This window comes from Triturus cristatus, chromosome 8 (genome assembly GCF_964204655.1).
Source record: "Triturus cristatus chromosome 8, aTriCri1.1, whole genome shotgun sequence".
Classification (NCBI taxonomy): Eukaryota; Metazoa; Chordata; class Amphibia; order Caudata; family Salamandridae; genus Triturus; species Triturus cristatus.
This window is the reverse complement of record NC_140591.1, coordinates 42,386,067-42,406,859: the sequence shown is the minus strand read 5'-3', so window position 1 is coordinate 42,406,859 and position 20,793 is coordinate 42,386,067. Positions and strand designations below refer to the sequence as shown.

The 20,793-nt window shown below is 50.3% G+C and overlaps 1 protein-coding gene across 1 annotated transcript; it reads right to left on the bottom strand.

The window, feature by feature from the left end:
- Positions 1-342: 342 nt before the first annotated feature.
- Positions 343-2,519, bottom strand: LOC146799952 (histone H1.3-like). The gene has a single exon (XM_085620863.1). It carries the CDS (start codon positions 2,208-2,210, stop codon positions 1,560-1,562), a length of 651 nt encoding a protein of 216 aa, XP_085476989.1. The 5' UTR covers positions 2,211-2,519; the 3' UTR covers positions 343-1,559.
- Positions 2,520-20,793: the final 18,274 nt, after the last annotated feature.

Here is a 20,793-nt window from a genome sequence, read left to right as displayed (position 1 = left end):
GTGTTTGTACTTTAAGACCAGGGGCAACGGCTAACATCCGCCCCAGGGCAAAGGCTCCCGAAATCGGGACACATAAACCCGATGTACAGATGCCCCACAGCGCTGGCTTGTGACCAGCGGATCCCAGCACGACCCTCTACCCAAACAAAGCGCTTTATTAATTGAAGAGGTGGCTGTGCACACCGAGTGCTCGGATTTCCCAGTGCCGGTATAAGTTTCCCAGTGCCGGTATAAGTTTCCCAGTGCCGGTATAAGTTACCCAGTACTCGGGGTACTCTCAGCCAGCCCACCCACCCACACCTGTAGAACATGGCAGATAAGAGAAGCTCGTAGGTGACAGGGTGGTGGCCCTTAAAAGAGCCGTTGTGGTGGTTGTTCGGGTCGGTGTCTCCTTAGGCCCTCTCGCCTCGGATGCGACGGGCCAGCTGGATGTCCTTGGGCATGATGGTCACCCTCTTGGCGTGGATGGCGCACAGGTTGGTGTCCTCGAAGAGCCCGACCAGGTAGGCCTCGCTGGCCTCTTGCAGGGCCATGACGGCGGAGCTCTGGAAGCGCAGGTCGGTCTTGAAGTCCTGGGCGATCTCCCTCACCAAGCGCTGGAAGGGCAGCTTGCGGATGAGGAGCTCGGTGGACTTCTGGTAGCGGCGGATCTCGCGGAGAGCCACAGTGCCGGGTCGGTAGCGGTGAGGCTTCTTGACTCCACCGGTGGCAGGGGCGCTCTTGCGGGCAGCCTTGGTGGCCAGCTGCTTGCGAGGCGCTTTGCCGCCGGTGGACTTGCGGGCTGTCTGCTTGGTGCGGGCCATGGCGGGAGCGGTCTCTCTCAACGACGAGCGAGGAAGAATGGAGTTCGAGCAGGCAAGAGCCCTATTTATGCACTCGAAGACGGAGGGCTGCTCTGGTTGGCTGAAGCGACCGCCCCAGGTTTGAAAACAGCCCGCGGTGTGCAACGATTGGCTACTCAACCGGAGGCTGTAGCCTGCCTCTCCAATGAGCTGTGGAGAAAAAGACACCCTCCGATTGGACGATGTACGTTGGAGCCGAAGCCCGCGCTTCGGTCAACCTTTGTCTCCGTGTCCATCCACTCATTTGTAGTCACACGAACCACTCGCCCCCGATCAACTGGGCGAGGAGACCAGGATGTTTTAAGTGTACCGCCCTTGGTCACCCTGGAACACGCCGCCGTTGACTGCGCTCGATTTCACGTTCACAATCGTCTGCTTTATGCAGACACCACTTCGAGTCTGCCCGGATACAGTGAAAGCACCAAGGCACACGTTATCTCACATTTATTATAAACTGAGGTCTAATAACTCCCAGACCCCCTTCTTTCTTTGTTATAAAGATTCCAATCCACGCAGCACCAAAAGAGCCGTTCATATGACCAAGATCACACACGGCACTCGCGTGTGTAAAGGTGCGCTAGGGATTTACTGTGCCGTTTATTATTATTGAGAAGTGTGCACGCGGGGTGAAAGGGTGGGGGTGAACAAGCTCTCTTCTAGACCGGGTGGATGGCTCTTAAAAGAGCCGTTGTGTTTGCAGTGTCTCGGTGCAAGCCCTTACTTCTTCTTGGGCGCTGCCTTCTTGGGCTTGGCTGCTTTGGGCTTGGCTGCCTTGGGTTTGACTACCTTGGCAGGGCTTTTCTTGGCCACTTTGGGCTTCGCCGCCTTGGCTTTCGCTGGGCTCTTGGCAGCCTTCTTGGCGGGGGCAGCCTTGGGCTTCTTGGGGCTCTTTGCTGCCGCTGGCTTCTTGACCTTCTTCGGGCTCTTCTTGACCCCCGCGGGAGCCTTTTTGGGCTTCTTGGCAGCAGGGGCAGCTTTCTTGGCCGCTGGTTTCTTGGTCTTGGCGGCCGCCTTCTTGGCCGCCTTCTTGCCCTCCAGCTGCTTCTTGTTCACCTTGAAGGATCCGGAGGCCCCGGTGCCCTTCAGCTGGGCCAGGGCGCCTTTGCTGACCAGGCTCTTGACGGAGGCCTTGACCCGGCTCTTGTTCTTGTCCACATCGTAGCCCTCGGCGATCAGCCCCTTCTTCATGGCCGACAGGGAGACTCCCTTCCTCTCGGCAGAGGCGGTCACCACCTTCAAGATCAGATCGGCCACGCTGGGGCCGGAAGGCTTCTTGGCCTTGGAGGCCCCCGCTGTCTTCTTCTGCTGCTTCTTCTTGGGGGCGACCTCAGCGGGAGGCGCCGCGGCGGCTGGAGCGGTTTCGGCCATTGCAATGCAAGTCTCGGCGCGGGCGCTGTCACAGAACAGAAATGTCCCTCTCGGCCCGAGCCCCGTGAATATATACAGGGAGGAGCCAGCCTCTGATTGGTCGCGAGCAGACAGGGCTCTGCGAGGCACACTCGGCTCTCTGCTCCGAGCTGACTTTTGTGTTTCCTACCTTCCGATTATCCACGTTTTAAAGCACAATCAGTTAAACACGCGCTTCCACACATGTATGACCAGGAGCCCAGCTTCGGCCCTCTCCCGGGCCTGCCCCCGTTTCGGATCCACCCCTCGTCCCTGGCTTGTGATCCGCGGGGAGACTCGGCGCTCCCCCGACGGCGGACGCCTCCATGCCTGAAATCCCGGGCTCCCGGCCCCTTTTCCCCGGTCCACTCTCGCCTCCTGCGGCCGGGAGCGGCGGCCCGCGGGAGGGAGGGGGCTCCTGCAGGGAGCGGGCCCTGCGGCGTCACAGTGGGGCTGCGGGGGCCGCGGGGAGCGCGTTCTGGAACGGGCCGAAGTAACACAGGGCTCCGCCGGCCGAGCGCGGGGTGGAAACAATGCCAGGGAGCCCCCAGCCCGGCGCCTGCACCCTCGGCTGTGGCACCCACGGCTGGGGGGGGCGCAACCGGAGGCCTTTTACAAGCAGCGGGGCACGGCCCTGGCTCCGGCCTCGCATGCATCACCAGGCGGCCGTGTGCTGGCAGCTTCACATGCAGGCAGAGGGCATTCACTGCCGAGCGCCGAGCCAGAGGAGGCGGGCGCAGACTAAATAAAATAAATACAGTGACACAACGAAGGAAGGCGGCCGAGTTAGGCCTACATGTTTAAAAACACCCCAAGTGAGAGCAGAGGGTGGGAATGCACCTGAAATGGTGACCCCAGTACCGGCATGGAGGCACTCTACTGAGCTGATTTTTAAAGCTGGAGCTAGGTGTACGTCTGAGGTGACATCTGTAGACAGAGTGAGTTACTGTATGTCAGACGCTGAGCCTATGACCGGGGGGAGGCCCACTGCGGAACTGAATAGTACAGTACAGAGTGAGGCATGTGACTACAACTGTTCTACTGAGCCCTATCGCTGGAGTGGGGACCACTCCTGAATCCAATGGTATATCACGAGGGAGACCTGAGACCAGAAATGATATTCTGCGCCCTGTAGCCTGATCGAGGCCTGCTGCTAATTTGGACGGAGGTAGGGGAAGAAAACAGAACACTTCACATAGTCCAGAACGTACATGAACACCAGTCCCAGTATCAGATCTTAGCCTTCAGGATCTCCGGCCCATCCCTAGCTTCCAGGTACCTGTTTTAGTAATATGTGTGACATTTGGAGGTGTACAGCTTCAAGGGGATGAAGTTGCACCTTCTACACAGGGTTGAGGAGCTCCGCGCAGGGTGAGATTTCAGGGTTCATGCCTGGCTGGAGGTGTGAAAACAAAACACTCCACATAGTCACACCTCCATCCAGGGGTGAACCCTGAAATCTCACCCTGCGCGGAGCTCCATGACCCTGGGTAGAAGGTGCGACTTCATCCCCTTGAAGCCTAACACCTACAAATGTCACAAGTATCAGTACAACTGGTGCCAGGAGGCTGGAAGTAGGCCCAAGGCCTTGCAGGCCATATTCTGATACTGTAAAGGAGCTAAATACACTTTCCTGAGAATGTGAGGTGTTTTATTTTCACACCAACAGCCAGGGGTGAACCCTGAATTCTCACCCTGCGCGGAGCTCCATAACCCTGGGTAGAAGTTGCGACTTCATCCCCTTGAAGCCTAACACCTGCAAATGTCACCAGTATCAGTAAAACTGGAGTCTGGAGGCTGGAAACACACCCAAGGCATTGCAGGTCCTATTCTGATACTGTAAAGGAGTTAAATACACTTTACTGAGGATGTGAAGTGTTTTGTTTTCACACCACCAGCCAGGGGTGAACCCTGAATTCTCACCCTGCGCGGAGATCCATAACCCTGGGTAGAAGGTGCGACTTCATCCCCTTGAAGCCTAACACCTGCAAACGTCACAAGCATCAGTAAAACTGGTGCCTGGATGCTGGAAACACACCCAGGGCCTTGCAGGCCTTATCCTGATACTGTAAAGGAGTTAAATACACTTTCCTGAGTATGTGAAGTGTTTTGTTTTCACACCTTGAGCCAGGGGTGAACCCTGAAATCTAACCCTGCGCGGAGCTCCATGACCCTGGGTAGAAGGTGCGACTTCTTCCCCTTGAAGCCTAACACCTGCAAATGTCACCAGTATCAGTAAAACTGGTGTCTGGAGGCTGGAAACACACCCAAGGCATTGCAGGCCCTATTCTGATACTGTAAAGGAGTGAAATACACTTTCCTGAGTATGTGAAGTGTTTTATTTTCACACCTTGAGCCAGGGGTGAACCCTGAAATCTAACCCTGCGCGGAGCTCCGTGACCATGGGTAGAAGGTGCGACTTCTTCCCCTTGAAGCCTAACACCTGCAAATGTCACAAGCATCAGTAAAACTGGTGCCTGGATGCTGGAAACACACCCAAGGCCTTGCAGGCCTTATTCTGATACTGTAAAGGAGTTAAATACACTTTCCTGAGTATGTGAAGTGTTTTATTTTCACACCTCCAGCCAGGGGTGAACCCTGATATCTCACCCTGCGCGGAGCTCCATACCCTTGGGTAGAAGGTGCAACTTTATCCCCTTGAAGCCTAACACCTGCAAATGTCACAAGTATCAGTAAATTGGTGCCAGGAGGCTGGAATTAGGCCCAAGGCCTTGCAGGCCTTGTTCTGATACTGTGAAGGAGTTAAATACACTTTACTGAGTATGTAAAGTGTTTTGTTTTCACACCAACAGCCAGGGGTGAACCCTGAATTCTCACCCTGCGCGGAGCTCCATAACCTTGGGTAGAAGGTGCAACTTCATCCCCTTGAAGCCTAACACCTGCAAATGTCACCAGTATCAGTAAAACTGGTGTCTGGAGGCTGGAAACACACCCAAGGCCTTGCAGGCCTTATTATGATACTGTAAAGCAGTTAAATACACTTTCCTGAGTATGTGAAGTGTTTTATTTTCACACCTCAAGCCTGGGGTGAAGCCAGAAATCTCACCCTGCGCGGAGCTCCATGACACTGGGTAGAAGGTGCGACTTCATCCCCTTGAAGCCTAACACCTGCAAATGTCACAAGTATCAGTAAAACTGGTGCCAGGAGGCTGAAAGTAGGCCCAAGGCCTTGTAGGCCTTGTTCTGATACTGTAAAGCAGCTAAATACACTTTCCTGAGTATGTGAAGTGTTTTATTTTCACACCTCAAGCCTGGGGTGAACCCTGAAATCTTACCCTGCGCGGAGCTCCATAACCCTGGGTAGAAGGTGCGACTTCATCCCCTTGAAGCCTAACACCTGCAAATGTCACAAGTATCAGTAAAACTGGTGCCTGGAGGCTGGAAACACACCCAAGGCCTTGCAGGCCTTATTGTGATACTGTAAAGCAGTTAAATACACTTTCCTGAGTATGTGAAGTGTTTTATTTTCACACCTCCAGCCAGGGGTGAACCCTGAAATCTTACCCTGCGCGAAGCTCCATGACCCTGGGTAGAAGGTGCGACTTCATCCTCTTGAAGCCTAACACCTGCAAATGTCACAAGTATCAGTAAAACTGGTGCCAGGAGGCTGGAAGTAGGCCCAAGGCCTTGCAGGCCTTATTCTGATACTGTAAAGGAGCTAAATACACTTTCCTGAGTATTTGAAGTGTTTTATTTTCACACCTCCAGCCAGGGGTGAAGCCTGAAATCTTACCCTGCGCGGAGCTCCATAACCCTGGGTAGAAGGTGCGACTTCATCCCCTTGAAGCCTAACACCTACAAATGTCTCAAGTATCAGTAAAACTGGTGCCTGGAGGCTGGAAACACACCCAAGGCCTTGTAGGCCTTATTCTGATACTGTAAAGGAGCTAAATACGCTTTCCTGAGTATGTGAAGTGTTTTATTTTCACACCTCCAGCCAGCGGTGAACCCTGAAATCTTACCCTGCGCAAAGCTCCTTAACCCTGGGTAGAAGGTGCGACTTCATCCCCTTGAAGCCTGACACCTGCAAATGTCACAAGCATCAGTTAAACTGGTGCCTGGATGCTGGAAACACACCCAAGGCCTTGCAGGCCTTATCCTGATACTGTAAAGGAGTTAAATACACTTTCCTGAGTATGTGAAGTGTTTTGTTTTCACACCTTGAGCCAGGGGTGAACCCTGAAATCTAACCCTGCGCGGAGCTCCATACCCTTGGGTAGAAGGTGCAACTTTATCCCCTTGAAGCCTAACACCTGCAAATGTCACAAGTATCAGTAAAACTGGTGCCAGGAGGCTGGAAGTAGGCCCAAGGCCTTGCAGGCCTTATTCTGATACTGTAAAGGAGTTAAATACACTTTCCTGAGTATGTGAAGTGTTTTATTTTCACACCTCCAGCCAGGGGTGAACCCTGATATCTCACCCTGCGCGGAGCTCCATACCCTTGGGTAGAAGGTGCAACTTTATCCCCTTGAAGCCTAACACCTGCAAATGTCACAAGTATCAGTAAATTGGTGCTAGGAGGCTGGAACTAGGCCCAAGGCCTTGCAGGCCTTGTTATGATACTGTGAAGGAGTTAAATACACTTTACTGAGTATGTAAAGTGTTTTGTTTTCACACCAACAGCCAGGGGTGAACCCTGAATTCTCACCCTGCGCGGAGCTCCATAACGCTGGGTAGAAGTTGCGACTTCATCCCCTTGAAGCCTAACACCTGCAAATGTCACCAGTATCAGTAAAACTGGTGTCTGGAGGCTGGAAACACACCCAAGGCATTGCAGGTCCTATTCTGATACTGTAAAGGAGTTAAATACACTTTACTGAGAATGTGAAGTGTTTTGTTTTCACACCTTGAGCCAGGGGTGAACCCTGAAATCTAACCCTGCGCGGAGCTCCATGACCCTGGGTAGAAGGTGCGACTTCCTCCCCTTGAAGCCTAACACCTGCAAATGTCACAAGGATCATTAAAACTGGTGTCTGGAGGCTGGAATTAGGCCCAAGGCCTTGCAGGCCTTGTTCAGTTACTGTGAAGGAGATAGATACTCTTTACTGAGTATGTGAAGTGTTTTGTTTACACACAAACAGCCAGGGGTGAACCCTGAATTCTCAACCTGCGCAGAGCTCCATAACCCTGGGTAGAAGGTGCGACTTCATCCCCTTGAAGCCTAACACCTGCAAATGTCACAAGCATCAGTAAAACTGGTGCCTGGATGCTGGAAACACACCCAAGGCCTTGCAGGCCTTATTCTGATACTGTAAAGGAGTTAAATACACTTTCCTGAGTATGTGAAGTGTTTTATTTTCACACCTCCAGCCAGGGGTGAACCCTGATATCTCACCCTGCGCGGAGCTCCATACCCTTGGGTAGAAGGTGCAACTTTATCCCCTTGAAGCCTAACACCTGCAAATGTCACAAGTATCAGTAAATTGGTGCCAGGAGGCTGGAATTAGGCCCAAGGCCTTGCAGGCCTTGTTCTGATACTGTGAAGGAGTTAAATACACTTTACTGAGTATGTAAAGTGTTTTGTTTTCACACCAACAGCCAGGGGTGAACCCTGAATTCTCACCCTGCGCGGAGCTCCATAACCTTGGGTAGAAGGTGCAACTTCATCCCCTTGAAGCCTAACACCTGCAAATGTCACAAGTATCAGTAAATTGGTGCTAGGAGGCTGGAAGTAGGCCCAAGGCCTTGCAGGCCTTGTTCTGATACTGTGAAGGAGTTAAATACACTTTACTGAGTATGTAAAGTGTTTTGTTTTCACACCAACAGCCAGGGGTGAACCCTGAATTCTCACCCTGCGCGGAGCTCCATAACCCTGGGTAGAAGGTGCGACTTCATCCCCTTGAAGCCTAACACCTGCAAATGTCACAAGCATCAGTAAAACTGGTTCCTGGATGCTGGAAACACACCCAAGGCCTTGCAGGCCTTATTCTGATACTGTAAAGGAGTTAAATACACTTTACTGAGAATGTGAAGTGTTTTGTTTTCACACCTTGAGCCAGGGGTGAACCCTGAAATCTAACCCTGCTCGGAGCTCCATGACCCTGGGTAGAAGGTGCGACTTCCTCCCCTTGAAGCCTAACACCTGCAAATGTCACAAGGATCATTAAAACTGGTGTCTGGAGGCTGGAATTAGGCCCAAGGCCTTGCAGGCCTTGTTCAGTTACTGTGAAGGAGATAGATACTCTTTACTGAGTATGTGAAGTGTTTTGTTTACACACAAACAGCCAGGGGTGAACCCTGAATTCTCACCCTGCGCAGAGCTCCATAACCCTGGGTAGAAGGTGCGACTTCATCCCCTTGAAGCCTAACACCTGCAAATGTCACAAGCATCAGTAAAACTGGTGCCTGGATGCTGGAAACACACCCAAGGCCTTGCAGGCCTTATTCTGATACTGTAAAGGAGTTAAATACACTTTCCTGAGTATGTGAAGTGTTTTATTTTCACACCTCCAGCCAGGGGTGAACCCTGATATCTCACCCTGCGCGGAGCTCCATACCCTTGGGTAGAAGGTGCAACTTTATCCCCTTGAAGCCTAACACCTGCAAATGTCACAAGTATCAGTAAGTTGGTGCCAGGAGGCTGGAATTAGGCCCAAGGCCTTGCAGGCCTTGTTCTGATACTGTGAAGGAGTTAAATACACTTTACTGAGTATGTAAAGTGTTTTGTTTTCACACCAACAGCCAGGGGTGAACCCTGAATTCTCACCCTGCGCGGAGCTCCATAACCTTGGGTAGAAGGTGCAACTTCATCCCCTTGAAGCCTAAAACCTGCAAATGTCACAAGTATCAGTAAATTGGTGCTAGGAGGCTGGAAGTAGGCCCAAGGCCTTGCAGGCCTTGTTCTGATACTGTGAAGGAGTTAAATACACTTTACTGAGTATGTAAAGTGTTTTGTTTTCACACCAACAGCCAGGGGTGAACCCTGAATTCTCACCCTGCGCGGAGCTCCATAACCCTGGGTAGAAGGTGCGACTTCATCCCCTTGAAGCCTAACACCTGCAAATGTCACAAGCATCAGTAAAACTGGTTCCTGGATGCTGGAAACACACCCAAGGCCTTGCAGGCCTTATTCTGATACTGTAAAGGAGTTAAATACACTTTGCTGAGTATGTGAAGTGTTTTATTTTCACACCTCCAGCCAGGGTTGAACCCTGATATCTCACCCTGCGCGGAGCTCCATACCCTTAGGTAGAAGGTGCAACTTTATCCCCTTGAAGCCTAACACCTGCAAATGTCACAAGTATCAGTAAATTGGTGCCAGGAGGCTGGAATTAGGCCCAAGGCCTTGCAGGCCTTGTTCTGATACTGTGAAGGAGTTAAATACACTTTACTGAGTATGTAAAGTGTTTTGTTTTCACACCAACAGCCAGGGGTGAACCCTGAATTCTCACCCTGCGCGGAGCTCCATAACCTTGGGTAGAAGGTGCAACTTCATCCCCTTGAAGCCTAACACCTGCAAATGTCACAAGTATCAGTAAATTGGTGCTAGGAGGCTGGAAGTAGGCCCAAGGCCTTGCAGGCCTTGTTCTGATACTGTGAAGGAGTTAAATACACTTTACTGAGTATGTAAAGTGTTTTGTTTTCACACCAACAGCCAGGGGTGAACCCTGAATTCTCACCCTGCGCGGAGCTCCATAACCCTGCGTAGAAGTTGCGACTTCATCCCCTTGAAGCCTAACACCTGCAAATGTCACAAGCATCAGTAAAACTGGAGTCTGGAGGCTGGAAACACACCCAAGGCATTGCAGGTCCTATTCTGATACTGTAAAGGAGTTAAATACACTTTACTGAGGATGTGAAGTGTTTTGTTTTCACACCACCAGCCAGGGGTGAACCCTGAATTCTCACCCTGAGCGGAGCTCCATAACCCTGGGTAGAAGGTGCGACTTCATCCCCTTGAAGCCTAACACCTGCAAACGTCACAAGCATCAGTAAAACTGGTGCCTGGGTGCTGGAAACACACCCAAGGCCTTGCAGGCCTTATCCTGATACTGTAAAGGAGTTAAATACACTTTTCTGAGTATGTGAAGTGTTTTGTTTTCACACCTTGAGCCAGGGGTGAACCCTGAAATCTAACCCTGCGCGGAGCTCCATGACCCTGGGTAGAAGGTGCGACTTCCTCCCCTTGAAGCCTAACACCTGCAAAGGTCACAAGCATCAGTAAAACTGGTGCCTGGATGCTGGAAACACACCCAAGGCCTTGCAGGCCTTATTCTGATACTGTAAAGGAGTTAAATACACTTTCCTGAGTATGTGAAGTGTTTTATTTTCACACCTCCAGCCAGGGGTGAACCCTGACTTCTCACCCTGCGCGGAGCTCCATAACCCTGGGTAGAAGGTGCGACTTCATCCCCATGAAGCCTAACACCGGCAAATGTCACAATTATCAGTAAAACTGGTGCCTGGAGGCTGGAAACACACCCAAGGCCTTGCAGGCATTATTCTGATACTTTAAAGGAGTTAAATACACTTTCCTGAGTATGTGAAGTGCTTTATTTTCACACCTCCAGCCAGGGGTGAACCCTGATATCTCACCCTGCGCGGAGCTCCATAAGCCCGGGTAGAAGGTGCGACTTTGTCCCCTTGAAGCCTAACGCCTGCAAATGTCACAAGTATCAGTAAATTAGTGCCAGGAGGCTGGAATCAGGCCAAAGGCCTTGCAGGCCTTGTTCTGTTACTGTGAAGGACTTAAATACTCTTTACTGAGTCTGTGAAGTGTTTTGATTTCACATCTCCAGCCAGGGTTGAAACCCGAAATCATACCCTGCGCGAAGGTCCATAACCCTGGGTAGAAGGTGCAACTTCATCCCCTTGAAGCCTAACACCTACAAATGTCACAAGTATCAGTAAAACTGGTGCCAGGAGGCTGGAAGTAGGCCCAAGGCCTTGCAGGCCTTATTCTGATACTGTAAAGCAGCTAAATACACTTTCCTGAGTATGTGAAGTGTTTTATTTTCACACCTCCAGCCAGGGGTGAAGCCTGAAATCTCACCCTGCGCGGAGCTCCATGACCCTGGGTAGAAGGTGCGACTTCATCCCCTTGAAGCATAACACCTCCAAGTGTCACAAGTATCAGTACAACTGGTGCCTGGAGGCTGGAAACAAACCCAAGGCCTTGCAGGCCTTGTTCTGATACTGTAAAGGAGTTAAATACACTTTCCTGAGTAAGTGAAGTGTTTTATTTTCACACTTCCATCCAGGGGTGAACCCTGAAATCTCACCCTGCGCGGAGCTCCATAACCCTGGGTAGAAGGTGCGACTTCATCCCCTTGAAGCCTAACACCTGCAAATGTCACAAGTATCAGTAAAACTGGTGCCTGGAGGCTGGAAACACACCCAAGGCCTTGCAGGCCTTATTGTGATACTGTAAAGCAGTTAAATACACTTTCCTGAGTATGTGAAGTGTTTTATTTTCACACCTCCAGCCAGGGGTGAACCCTGAAATCTTACCCTGCGCGAAGCTCCATGACCCTGGGTAGAAGGTGCGACTTCATCCCCTTGAAGCATAACACCTCCAAGTGTCACAAGTATCAGTACAACTGGTGCCTGGAGGCTGGAAACAAACCCAAGGCCTTGCAGGCCTTGTTCTGATACTGTAAATGAGTTAAATACACTTTCCTGAGTAAGTGAAGTGTTTTATTTTCACACTTCCATCCAGGGGTGAACCCTGATATCTCACCCTGCGCGGAGCTCCATAACCCTGGGTAGAAGTTGCGACTTCATCCCCTTGAAGCCTAACACCTGCAAATGTCACCAGTATCAGTAAAACTGGAGTCTGGAGGCTGGAAACACACCCAAGGCATTGCAGGTCCTATTCTGATACTGTAAAGGAGTTAAATACACTTTAATGAGTATGTGAAGTGTTTTGTTTTCACACCACCAGCCAGGGGTGAACCCTGAATTCTCACCCTGAGCGGAGCTCCATAACCCTGGGTAGAAGGTGCGACTTCATCCCCTTGAAGCCTAACACCTGCAAACGTCACAAGCATCAGTAAAACTGGTGCCTGGGTGCTGGAAACACACCCAAGGCCTTGTAGGCCTTATCCTGATACTGTAAAGGAGTTAAATACACTTTCCCGAGTATGTGAAGTGTTTTGTTTTCACACCTTGAGCCAGGGGTGAACCCTGAAATCTAACCCTGCGCGGAGCTCCATGACCCTGGGTAGAAGGTGCGACTTCATCCCCTTGAAGCCTAACACCTGCAAATGTCACCAGTATCAGTAAAACTGGTGTCTGGAGGCTGGAAACACACCCAAGGCATTGCAGGCCCTATTCTGATACTGTAAAGGAGTGAAATACACTTTCCTGAGTATGTGAAGTGATTTGTTTTCACACCTCCAGCCAGGGGTGAACCCTGAAATCTTACCCTGCGCGGAGCTCCATGACCCTGGGTAGAAGGTGCGACTTCATCCCCTTGAAGCATAACACCTCCAAGTGTCACAAGTATCAGTACAACTGGTGCCTGGAGGCTGGAAACAAACCCAAGGCCTTGCAGGCCTTGTTCTGATACTGTAAAGGAGTTAAATACACTTTCCTGAGTAAGTGAAGTGTTTTATTTTCACACTTCCATCCAGGGGTGAACCCTGAAATCTCACCCTGCGCGGAGCTCCATAACCCTGGGTAGAAGGTGCGACTTCATCCCCTTGAAGCCTAACACCTGCAAATGTCACAAGTATCAGTAAAACTGGTGCCTGGAGGCTGGAAACACACCCAAGGCCTTGCAGGCCTTATTGTGATACTGTAAAGCAGTTAAATACACTTTCCTGAGTATGTGAAGTGTTTTATTTTCACACCTCCAGCCAGGGGTGAACCCTGAAATCTTACCCTGCGTGAAGCTCCATGACCCTGGGTAGAAGGTGCGACTTCATCCCCTTGAAGCATAACACCTCCAAGTGTCACAAGTATCAGTACAACTGGTGCCTGGAGGCTGGAAACAAACCCAAGGCCTTGCAGGCCTTGTTCTGATACTGTAAATGAGTTAAATACACTTTCCTGAGTAAGTGAAGTGTTTTATTTTCACACTTCCATCCAGGGGTGAACCCTGAAATCTCACCCTGCGCGAAGCTCCATGACCCTGGGTAGAAGGTGCGACTTCATCCCCTTGAAGCCTAACACCTGCAAATGTCACAAGTATCAGTAAAACTGGTGCCAGGAGGCTGGAAGTAGGCCCAAGGCCTTGCAGGCCTTATTCTGATACTGTAAAGGAGCTAAATACACTTTCCTGAGTGTGTGAAGTGTTTTATTTTCACACCTCCAGCCAGGGGTGAAGCCTGAAATCTCACCCTGCGCGGAGCTCCATGACCCTGGGTAGAAGGTGCGACTTCATCCCCTTGAAGCCTAACACCTACAAATGTCACAAGTATCAGTAAAACTGGTGCCAGGAGGCTGGAAGTAGGCCCAAGGCCTTGCAGGCCTTATTCTGATACTGTAAAGCAGCTAAATACGCTTTCCTGAGTATGTGAAGTGTTTTATTTTCACACCTCCAGCCAGGGGTGAAGCCTGAAATCTCACCCTGCGCGGAGCTCCATAACCCTGGGTAGAAGGTGCGGCTTCATCCCCTTGAAGCCTAACACCTGCAAATGTCACAAGTATCAGTAAATCTGGTGCCAGGAGGCTGGAAGTAGGCCCAAGGCCTTGCAGGCCTTATTCTGATACTGTAAAGCAGCTAAATACGCTTTCCTGAGTATGTGAAGTGTTTTATTTTCACACTTCCATCCAGGGGTGAACTCTGAAATCTCACCCTGCGCGGAGCTCCATAACCCTGGGTAGAAGGTGCGACTTCATCCCCTTGAAGCCTAACACCTACAAATGTCACAAGTATCAGTAAAACTGGTGCCAGGAGGCTGGAAGTAGGCCCAAGGCCTTGCAGGCCTTATTCTGATACTGTAAAGCAGCTAAATACACTTTCCTGAGTATGTGAAGTGTATATTTTTCACACCTCAAGCCTGGGGTGAACCCTGAAATCTCACCCTGCGCGGAGCTCCATGACCCTGGGTAGAAGGTGCGACTTCATCCCCTTGAAGCCTAACACCTACAAATGTCACAAGTATCAGTAAAACTGGTGCCAGGAGGCTGGAAGTAGGCCCAAGGCCTTGCAGGCCTTGTTCTGATACTGTAAAGGAGTTAAATACACTTTCCTGAGTATGTGAAGTGTTTTATTTTCACACTTCCATCCAGGGGTGAACCCTGAAATCTCACCCTGCGCGGAGCTCCATGACCCTGGGTAGAAGGTGCGACTTCATCCCCTTGAAGCCTAACACCTGCAAATGTCACAAGTATCAGTAAAACTGGTGCCTGGAGGCTGGAAACACACCCAAGGCCTTGCAGGCCTTATTATGATACTGTAAAGCAGTTAAATACACTTTCCTGAGGATGTGAAGTGTTTTATTTTCACACCTCAAGCCTGGGGTGAAGCCAGAAATCTCACCCTGCGCGGAGCTCCATGACACTGGGTAGAAGGTGCGACTTCATCCCCTTGAAGCCTAACACCTGCAAATGTCACAAGTATCAGTAAAACTGGTGCCAGGACGCTGGAAGTAGGCCCAAGGCCTTGCAGGCCTTATTCTGATACTGTAAAGCAGCTAAATACAATTTCCTGAGTATGTGAAGTGTTTTATTTTCACACCTCCAGCCAGGGGTGAAGCCTGAAATCTCACCCTGCGCGGAGCTCCATGACCCTGGGTAGAAGGTGCGACTTCATCCCCTTGAAGCCTAACACCTGCAAATGTCACAAGTATCAGTAAAACTGGTGCCAGGAGGCTGGAAGTAGGCCCAAGGCCTTGCAGGCCTTATTCTGATACTGTAAAGGAGCTAAATATACTTTCCTGAGTATGTGAAGCTTTTATTTTCACACCTCAAGCATGGGGTGAACCCTGAAATCTCACCCTGCGCGGAGCTCCATAACCCTGGGTAGAAGGTGCGACTTGATCCCCTTGAAGCCCAACACCTGCAAATGTCACAAGTATCAGTAAAACTGGTGCCAGTAGGCTGGATGTAGGCCCAAGGCCTTGCAGGCCTTATTCTGATACTGTAAAGGAGCTAAATACACTTTCCTGAGTATGTGAAGTGTTTTATTTTCACACCTCAAGCCTGGGGTGAACCCTGAAATCTCACCCTGCGCGGAGCTCCATGACCCTGGGTAGAAGGTGCGACTTCATCCCCTTGAAGCCTAACACCTACAAATGTCACAAGTATCAGTAAATCTGGTGCCAGGAGGCTGGAAGTAGGCCCAAGGCCTTGCAGGCCTTATTCTGATACAGTAAAGCAGCTAAATACACTTTCCTGAGTATGTGAAGTGTTTTATTTTCACACCTCCAGCCTGGGGTGAAGCCTGAAACCTTACCCTGCACGGAGCTCCATGACCCTGGGTAGAAGGTGCGACTTCATCCCCTTGAAGCCTAACACCTGCAAATGTCACAAGTATCAGTAAAACTGGTGCCAGGAGGCTGGAAGTAGGCCCAAGGCCTTGCAGGCCTTATTCTGATACTGTAAAGGAGCTAAATACACTTTCCTGAGTATGTGAAGTGTTTTATTTTCACACCTCCAGCCAGGGGTGAAGCCTGAAATCTCACCCTGCGCGGAGCTCCATGACCCTGGGTAGAAGGTGCGACTTCATCCCCTTGAAGCCTAACACCTACAAATGTCACAAGTATCAGTAAAACTGGTGCCAGGAGGCTGGAAGTAGGCCCAAGGCCTTGCAGGCCTTATTCCGATACTGTAAAGCAGCTAAATACACTTTCCTGAGTATGTGAAGTGTTTTATTTTCACACCTCCAGCCAGGGGTGAAGCCTGAAATCTCACCCTGCGCGGAGCTCCATGACCCTGGGTAGAAGGTGCGACTTCATCCCCTTGAAGCCTAACACCTCCAAGTGTCACAAGTATCAGTACAACTGGTGCCTGGAGGCTGGAAACACACCCAAGGCCTTGCAGGCCTTATTGTGATACTGTAAAGCAGTTAAATACACTTTCCTGAGTATGTGAAGTGTTTTATTTTCACACCTCCAGCCAGGGGTGAACCCTGAAATCTTACCCTGCGCGAAGCTCCATGACCCTGGGTAGAAGGTGCGACTTCATCCCCTTGAAGCATAACACCTCCAAGTGTCACAAGTATCAGTACAACTGGTGCCTGGAGGCTGGAAACAAACCCAAGGCCTTGCAGGCCTTGTTCTGATACTGTAAATGAGTTAAATACACTTTCCTGAGTAAGTGAAGTGTTTTATTTTCACACTTCCATCCAGGGGTGAACCCTGATATCTCACCCTGCGCGGAGCTCCATAACCCTGGGTAGAAGTTGCGACTTCATCCCCTTGAAGCCTAACACCTGCAAATGTCACCAGTATCAGTAAAACTGGAGTCTGGAGGCTGGAAACACACCCAAGGCATTGCAGGTCCTATTCTGATACTGTAAAGGAGTTAAATACACTTTAATGAGTATGTGAAGTGTTTTGTTTTCACACCACCAGCCAGGGGTGAACCCTGAATTCTCACCCTGAGCGGAGCTCCATAACCCTGGGTAGAAGGTGCGACTTCATCCCCTTGAAGCCTAACACCTGCAAACGTCACAAGCATCAGTAAAACTGGTGCCTGGGTGCTGGAAACACACCCAAGGCCTTGCAGGCCTTATCCTGATACTGTAAAGGAGTTAAATACACTTTCCCGAGTATGTGAAGTGTTTTGTTTTCACACCTTGAGCCAGGGGTGAACCCTGAAATCTAACCCTGCGCGGAGCTCCATGACCCTGGGTAGAAGGTGCGACTTCATCCCCTTGAAGCCTAACACCTGCAAATGTCACCAGTATCAGTAAAACTGGTGTCTGGAGGCTGGAAACACACCCAAGGCATTGCAGGCCCTATTCTGATACTGTAAAGGAGTGAAATACACTTTCCTGAGTATGTGAAGTGATTTGTTTTCACACCTCCAGCCAGGGGTGAACCCTGAAATCTTACCCTGCGCGGAGCTCCATGACCCTGGGTAGAAGGTGCGACTTCATCCCCTTGAAGCATAACACCTCCAAGTGTCACAAGTATCAGTACAACTGGTGCCTGGAGGCTGGAAACAAACCCAAGGCCTTGCAGGCCTTGTTCTGATACTGTAAAGGAGTTAAATACACTTTCCTGAGTAAGTGAAGTGTTTTATTTTCACACTTCCATCCAGGGGTGAACCCTGAAATCTCACCCTGCGCGGAGCTCCATAACCCTGGGTAGAAGGTGCGACTTCATCCCCTTGAAGCCTAACACCTGCAAATGTCACAAGTATCAGTAAAACTGGTGCCTGGAGGCTGGAAACACACCCAAGGCCTTGCAGGCCTTATTGTGATACTGTAAAGCAGTTAAATACACTTTCCTGAGTATGTGAAGTGTTTTATTTTCACACCTCCAGCCAGGGGTGAACCCTGAAATCTTACCCTGCGTGAAGCTCCATGACCCTGGGTAGAAGGTGCGACTTCATCCCCTTGAAGCATAACACCTCCAAGTGTCACAAGTATCAGTACAACTGGTGCCTGGAGGCTGGAAACAAACCCAAGGCCTTGCAGGCCTTGTTCTGATACTGTAAATGAGTTAAATACACTTTCCTGAGTAAGTGAAGTGTTTTATTTTCACACTTCCATCCAGGGGTGAACCCTGAAATCTCACCCTGCGCGAAGCTCCATGACCCTGGGTAGAAGGTGCGACTTCATCCCCTTGAAGCCTAACACCTGCAAATGTCACAAGTATCAGTAAAACTGGTGCCAGGAGGCTGGAAGTAGGCCCAAGGCCTTGCAGGCCTTATTCTGATACTGTAAAGGAGCTAAATACACTTTCCTGAGTGTGTGAAGTGTTTTATTTTCACACCTCCAGCCAGGGGTGAAGCCTGAAATCTCACCCTGCGCGGAGCTCCATGACCCTGGGTAGAAGGTGCGACTTCATCCCCTTGAAGCCTAACACCTACAAATGTCACAAGTATCAGTAAAACTGGTGCCAGGAGGCTGGAAGTAGGCCCAAGGCCTTGCAGGCCTTATTCTGATACTGTAAAGCAGCTAAATACGCTTTCCTGAGTATGTGAAGTGTTTTATTTTCACACCTCCAGCCAGGGGTGAAGCCTGAAATCTCACCCTGCGCGGAGCTCCATAACCCTGGGTAGAAGGTGCGGCTTCATCCCCTTGAAGCCTAACACCTGCAAATGTCACAAGTATCAGTAAATCTGGTGCCAGGAGGCTGGAAGTAGGCCCAAGGCCTTGCAGGCCTTATTCTGATACTGTAAAGCAGCTAAATACGCTTTCCTGAGTATGTGAAGTGTTTTATTTTCACACTTCCATCCAGGGGTGAACTCTGAAATCTCACCCTGCGCGGAGCTCCATAACCCTGGGTAGAAGGTGCGACTTCATCCCCTTGAAGCCTAACACCTACAAATGTCACAAGTATCAGTAAAACTGGTGCCAGGAGGCTGGAAGTAGGCCCAAGGCCTTGCAGGCCTTATTCTGATACTGTAAAGCAGCTAAATACACTTTCCTGAGTATGTGAAGTGTATATTTTTCACACCTCAAGCCTGGGGTGAACCCTGAAATCTCACCCTGCGCGGAGCTCCATGACCCTGGGTAGAAGGTGCGACTTCATCCCCTTGAAGCCTAACACCTACAAATGTCACAAGTATCAGTAAAACTGGTGCCAGGAGGCTGGAAGTAGGCCCAAGGCCTTGCAGGCCTTGTTCTGATACTGTAAAGGAGTTAAATACACTTTCCTGAGTATGTGAAGTGTTTTATTTTCACACTTCCATCCAGGGGTGAACCCTGAAATCTCACCCTGCGCGGAGCTCCATGACCCTGGGTAGAAGGTGCGACTTCATCCCCTTGAAGCCTAACACCTGCAAATGTCACAAGTATCAGTAAAACTGGTGCCTGGAGGCTGGAAACACACCCAAGGCCTTGCAGGCCTTATTATGATACTGTAAAGCAGTTAAATACACTTTCCTGAGGATGTGAAGTGTTTTATTTTCACACCTCAAGCCTGGGGTGAAGCCAGAAATCTCACCCTGCGCGGAGCTCCATGACACTGGGTAGAAGGTGCGACTTCATCCCCTTGAAGCCTAACACCTGCAAATGTCACAAGTATCAGTAAAACTGGTGCCAGGACGCTGGAAGTAGGCCCAAGGCCTTGCAGGCCTTATTCTGATACTGTAAAGCAGCTAAATACAATTTCCTGAGTATGTGAAGTGTTTTATTTTCACACCTCCAGCCAGGGGTGAAGCCTGAAATCTCACCCTGCGCGGAGCTCCATGACCCTGGGTAGAAGGTGCGACTTCATCCCCTTGAAGCCTAACACCTGCAAATGTCACAAGTATCAGTAAAACTGGTGCCAGGAGGCTGGAAGTAGGCCCAAGGCCTTGCAGGCCTTATTCTGATACTGTAAAGGAGCTAAATATACTTTCCTGAGTATGTGAAGCTTTTATTTTCACACCTCAAGCATGGGGTGAACCCTGAAATCTCACCCTGCGCGGAGCTCCATAACCCTGGGTAGAAGGTGCGACTTGATCCCCTTGAAGCCCAACACCTGCAAATGTCACAAGTATCAGTAAAACTGGTGCCAGTAGGCTGGATGTAGGCCCAAGGCCTTGCAGGCCTTATTCTGATACTGTAAAGGAGCTAAATACACTTTCCTGAGTATGTGAAGTGTTTTATTTTCACACCTCAAGCCTGGGGTGAACCCTGAAATCTCACCCTGCGCGGAGCTCCATGACCCTGGGTAGAAGGTGCGACTTCATCCCCTTGAAGCCTAACACCTACAAATGTCACAAGTATCAGTAAATCTGGTGCCAGGAGGCTGGAAGTAGGCCCAAGGCCTTGCAGGCCTTATTCTGATACAGTAAAGCAGCTAAATACACTTTCCTGAGTATGTGAAGTGTTTTATTTTCACACCTCCAGCCTGGGGTGAAGCCTGAAACCTTACCCTGCACGGAGCTCCATGACCCTGGGTAGAAGGTGCGACTTCATCCCCTTGAAGCCTAACACCTGCAAATGTCACAAGTATCAGTAAAACTGGTGCCAGGAGGCTGGAAGTAGGCCCAAGGCCTTGCAGGCCTTATTCTGATACTGTAAAGGAGCTAAATACACTTTCCTGAGTATGTGAAGTGTTTTATTTTCACACCTCCAGCCAGGGGTGAAGCCTGAAATCTCACCCTGCGCGGAGCTCCATGACCCTGGGTAGAAGGTGCGACTTCATCCCCTTGAAGCCTAACACCTACAAATGTCACAAGTATCAGTAAAACTGGTGCCAGGAGGCTGGAAGTAGGCCCAAGGCCTTGCAGGCCTTATTCCGATACTGTAAAGCAGCTAAATACACTTTCCTGAGTATGTGAAGTGTTTTATTTTCACACCTCCAGCCAGGGGTGAAGCCTGAAATCTCACCCTGCGCGGAGCTCCATGACCCTGGGTAGAAGGTGCGACTTCATCCCCTTGAAGCCTAACACCTCCAAGTGTCACAAGTATCAGTACAACTGGTGCCTGGAGGCTGGAAACACACCCAAGGCCTTGCAGGCCTTATTGTGATACTGTAAAGCAGTTAAATACACT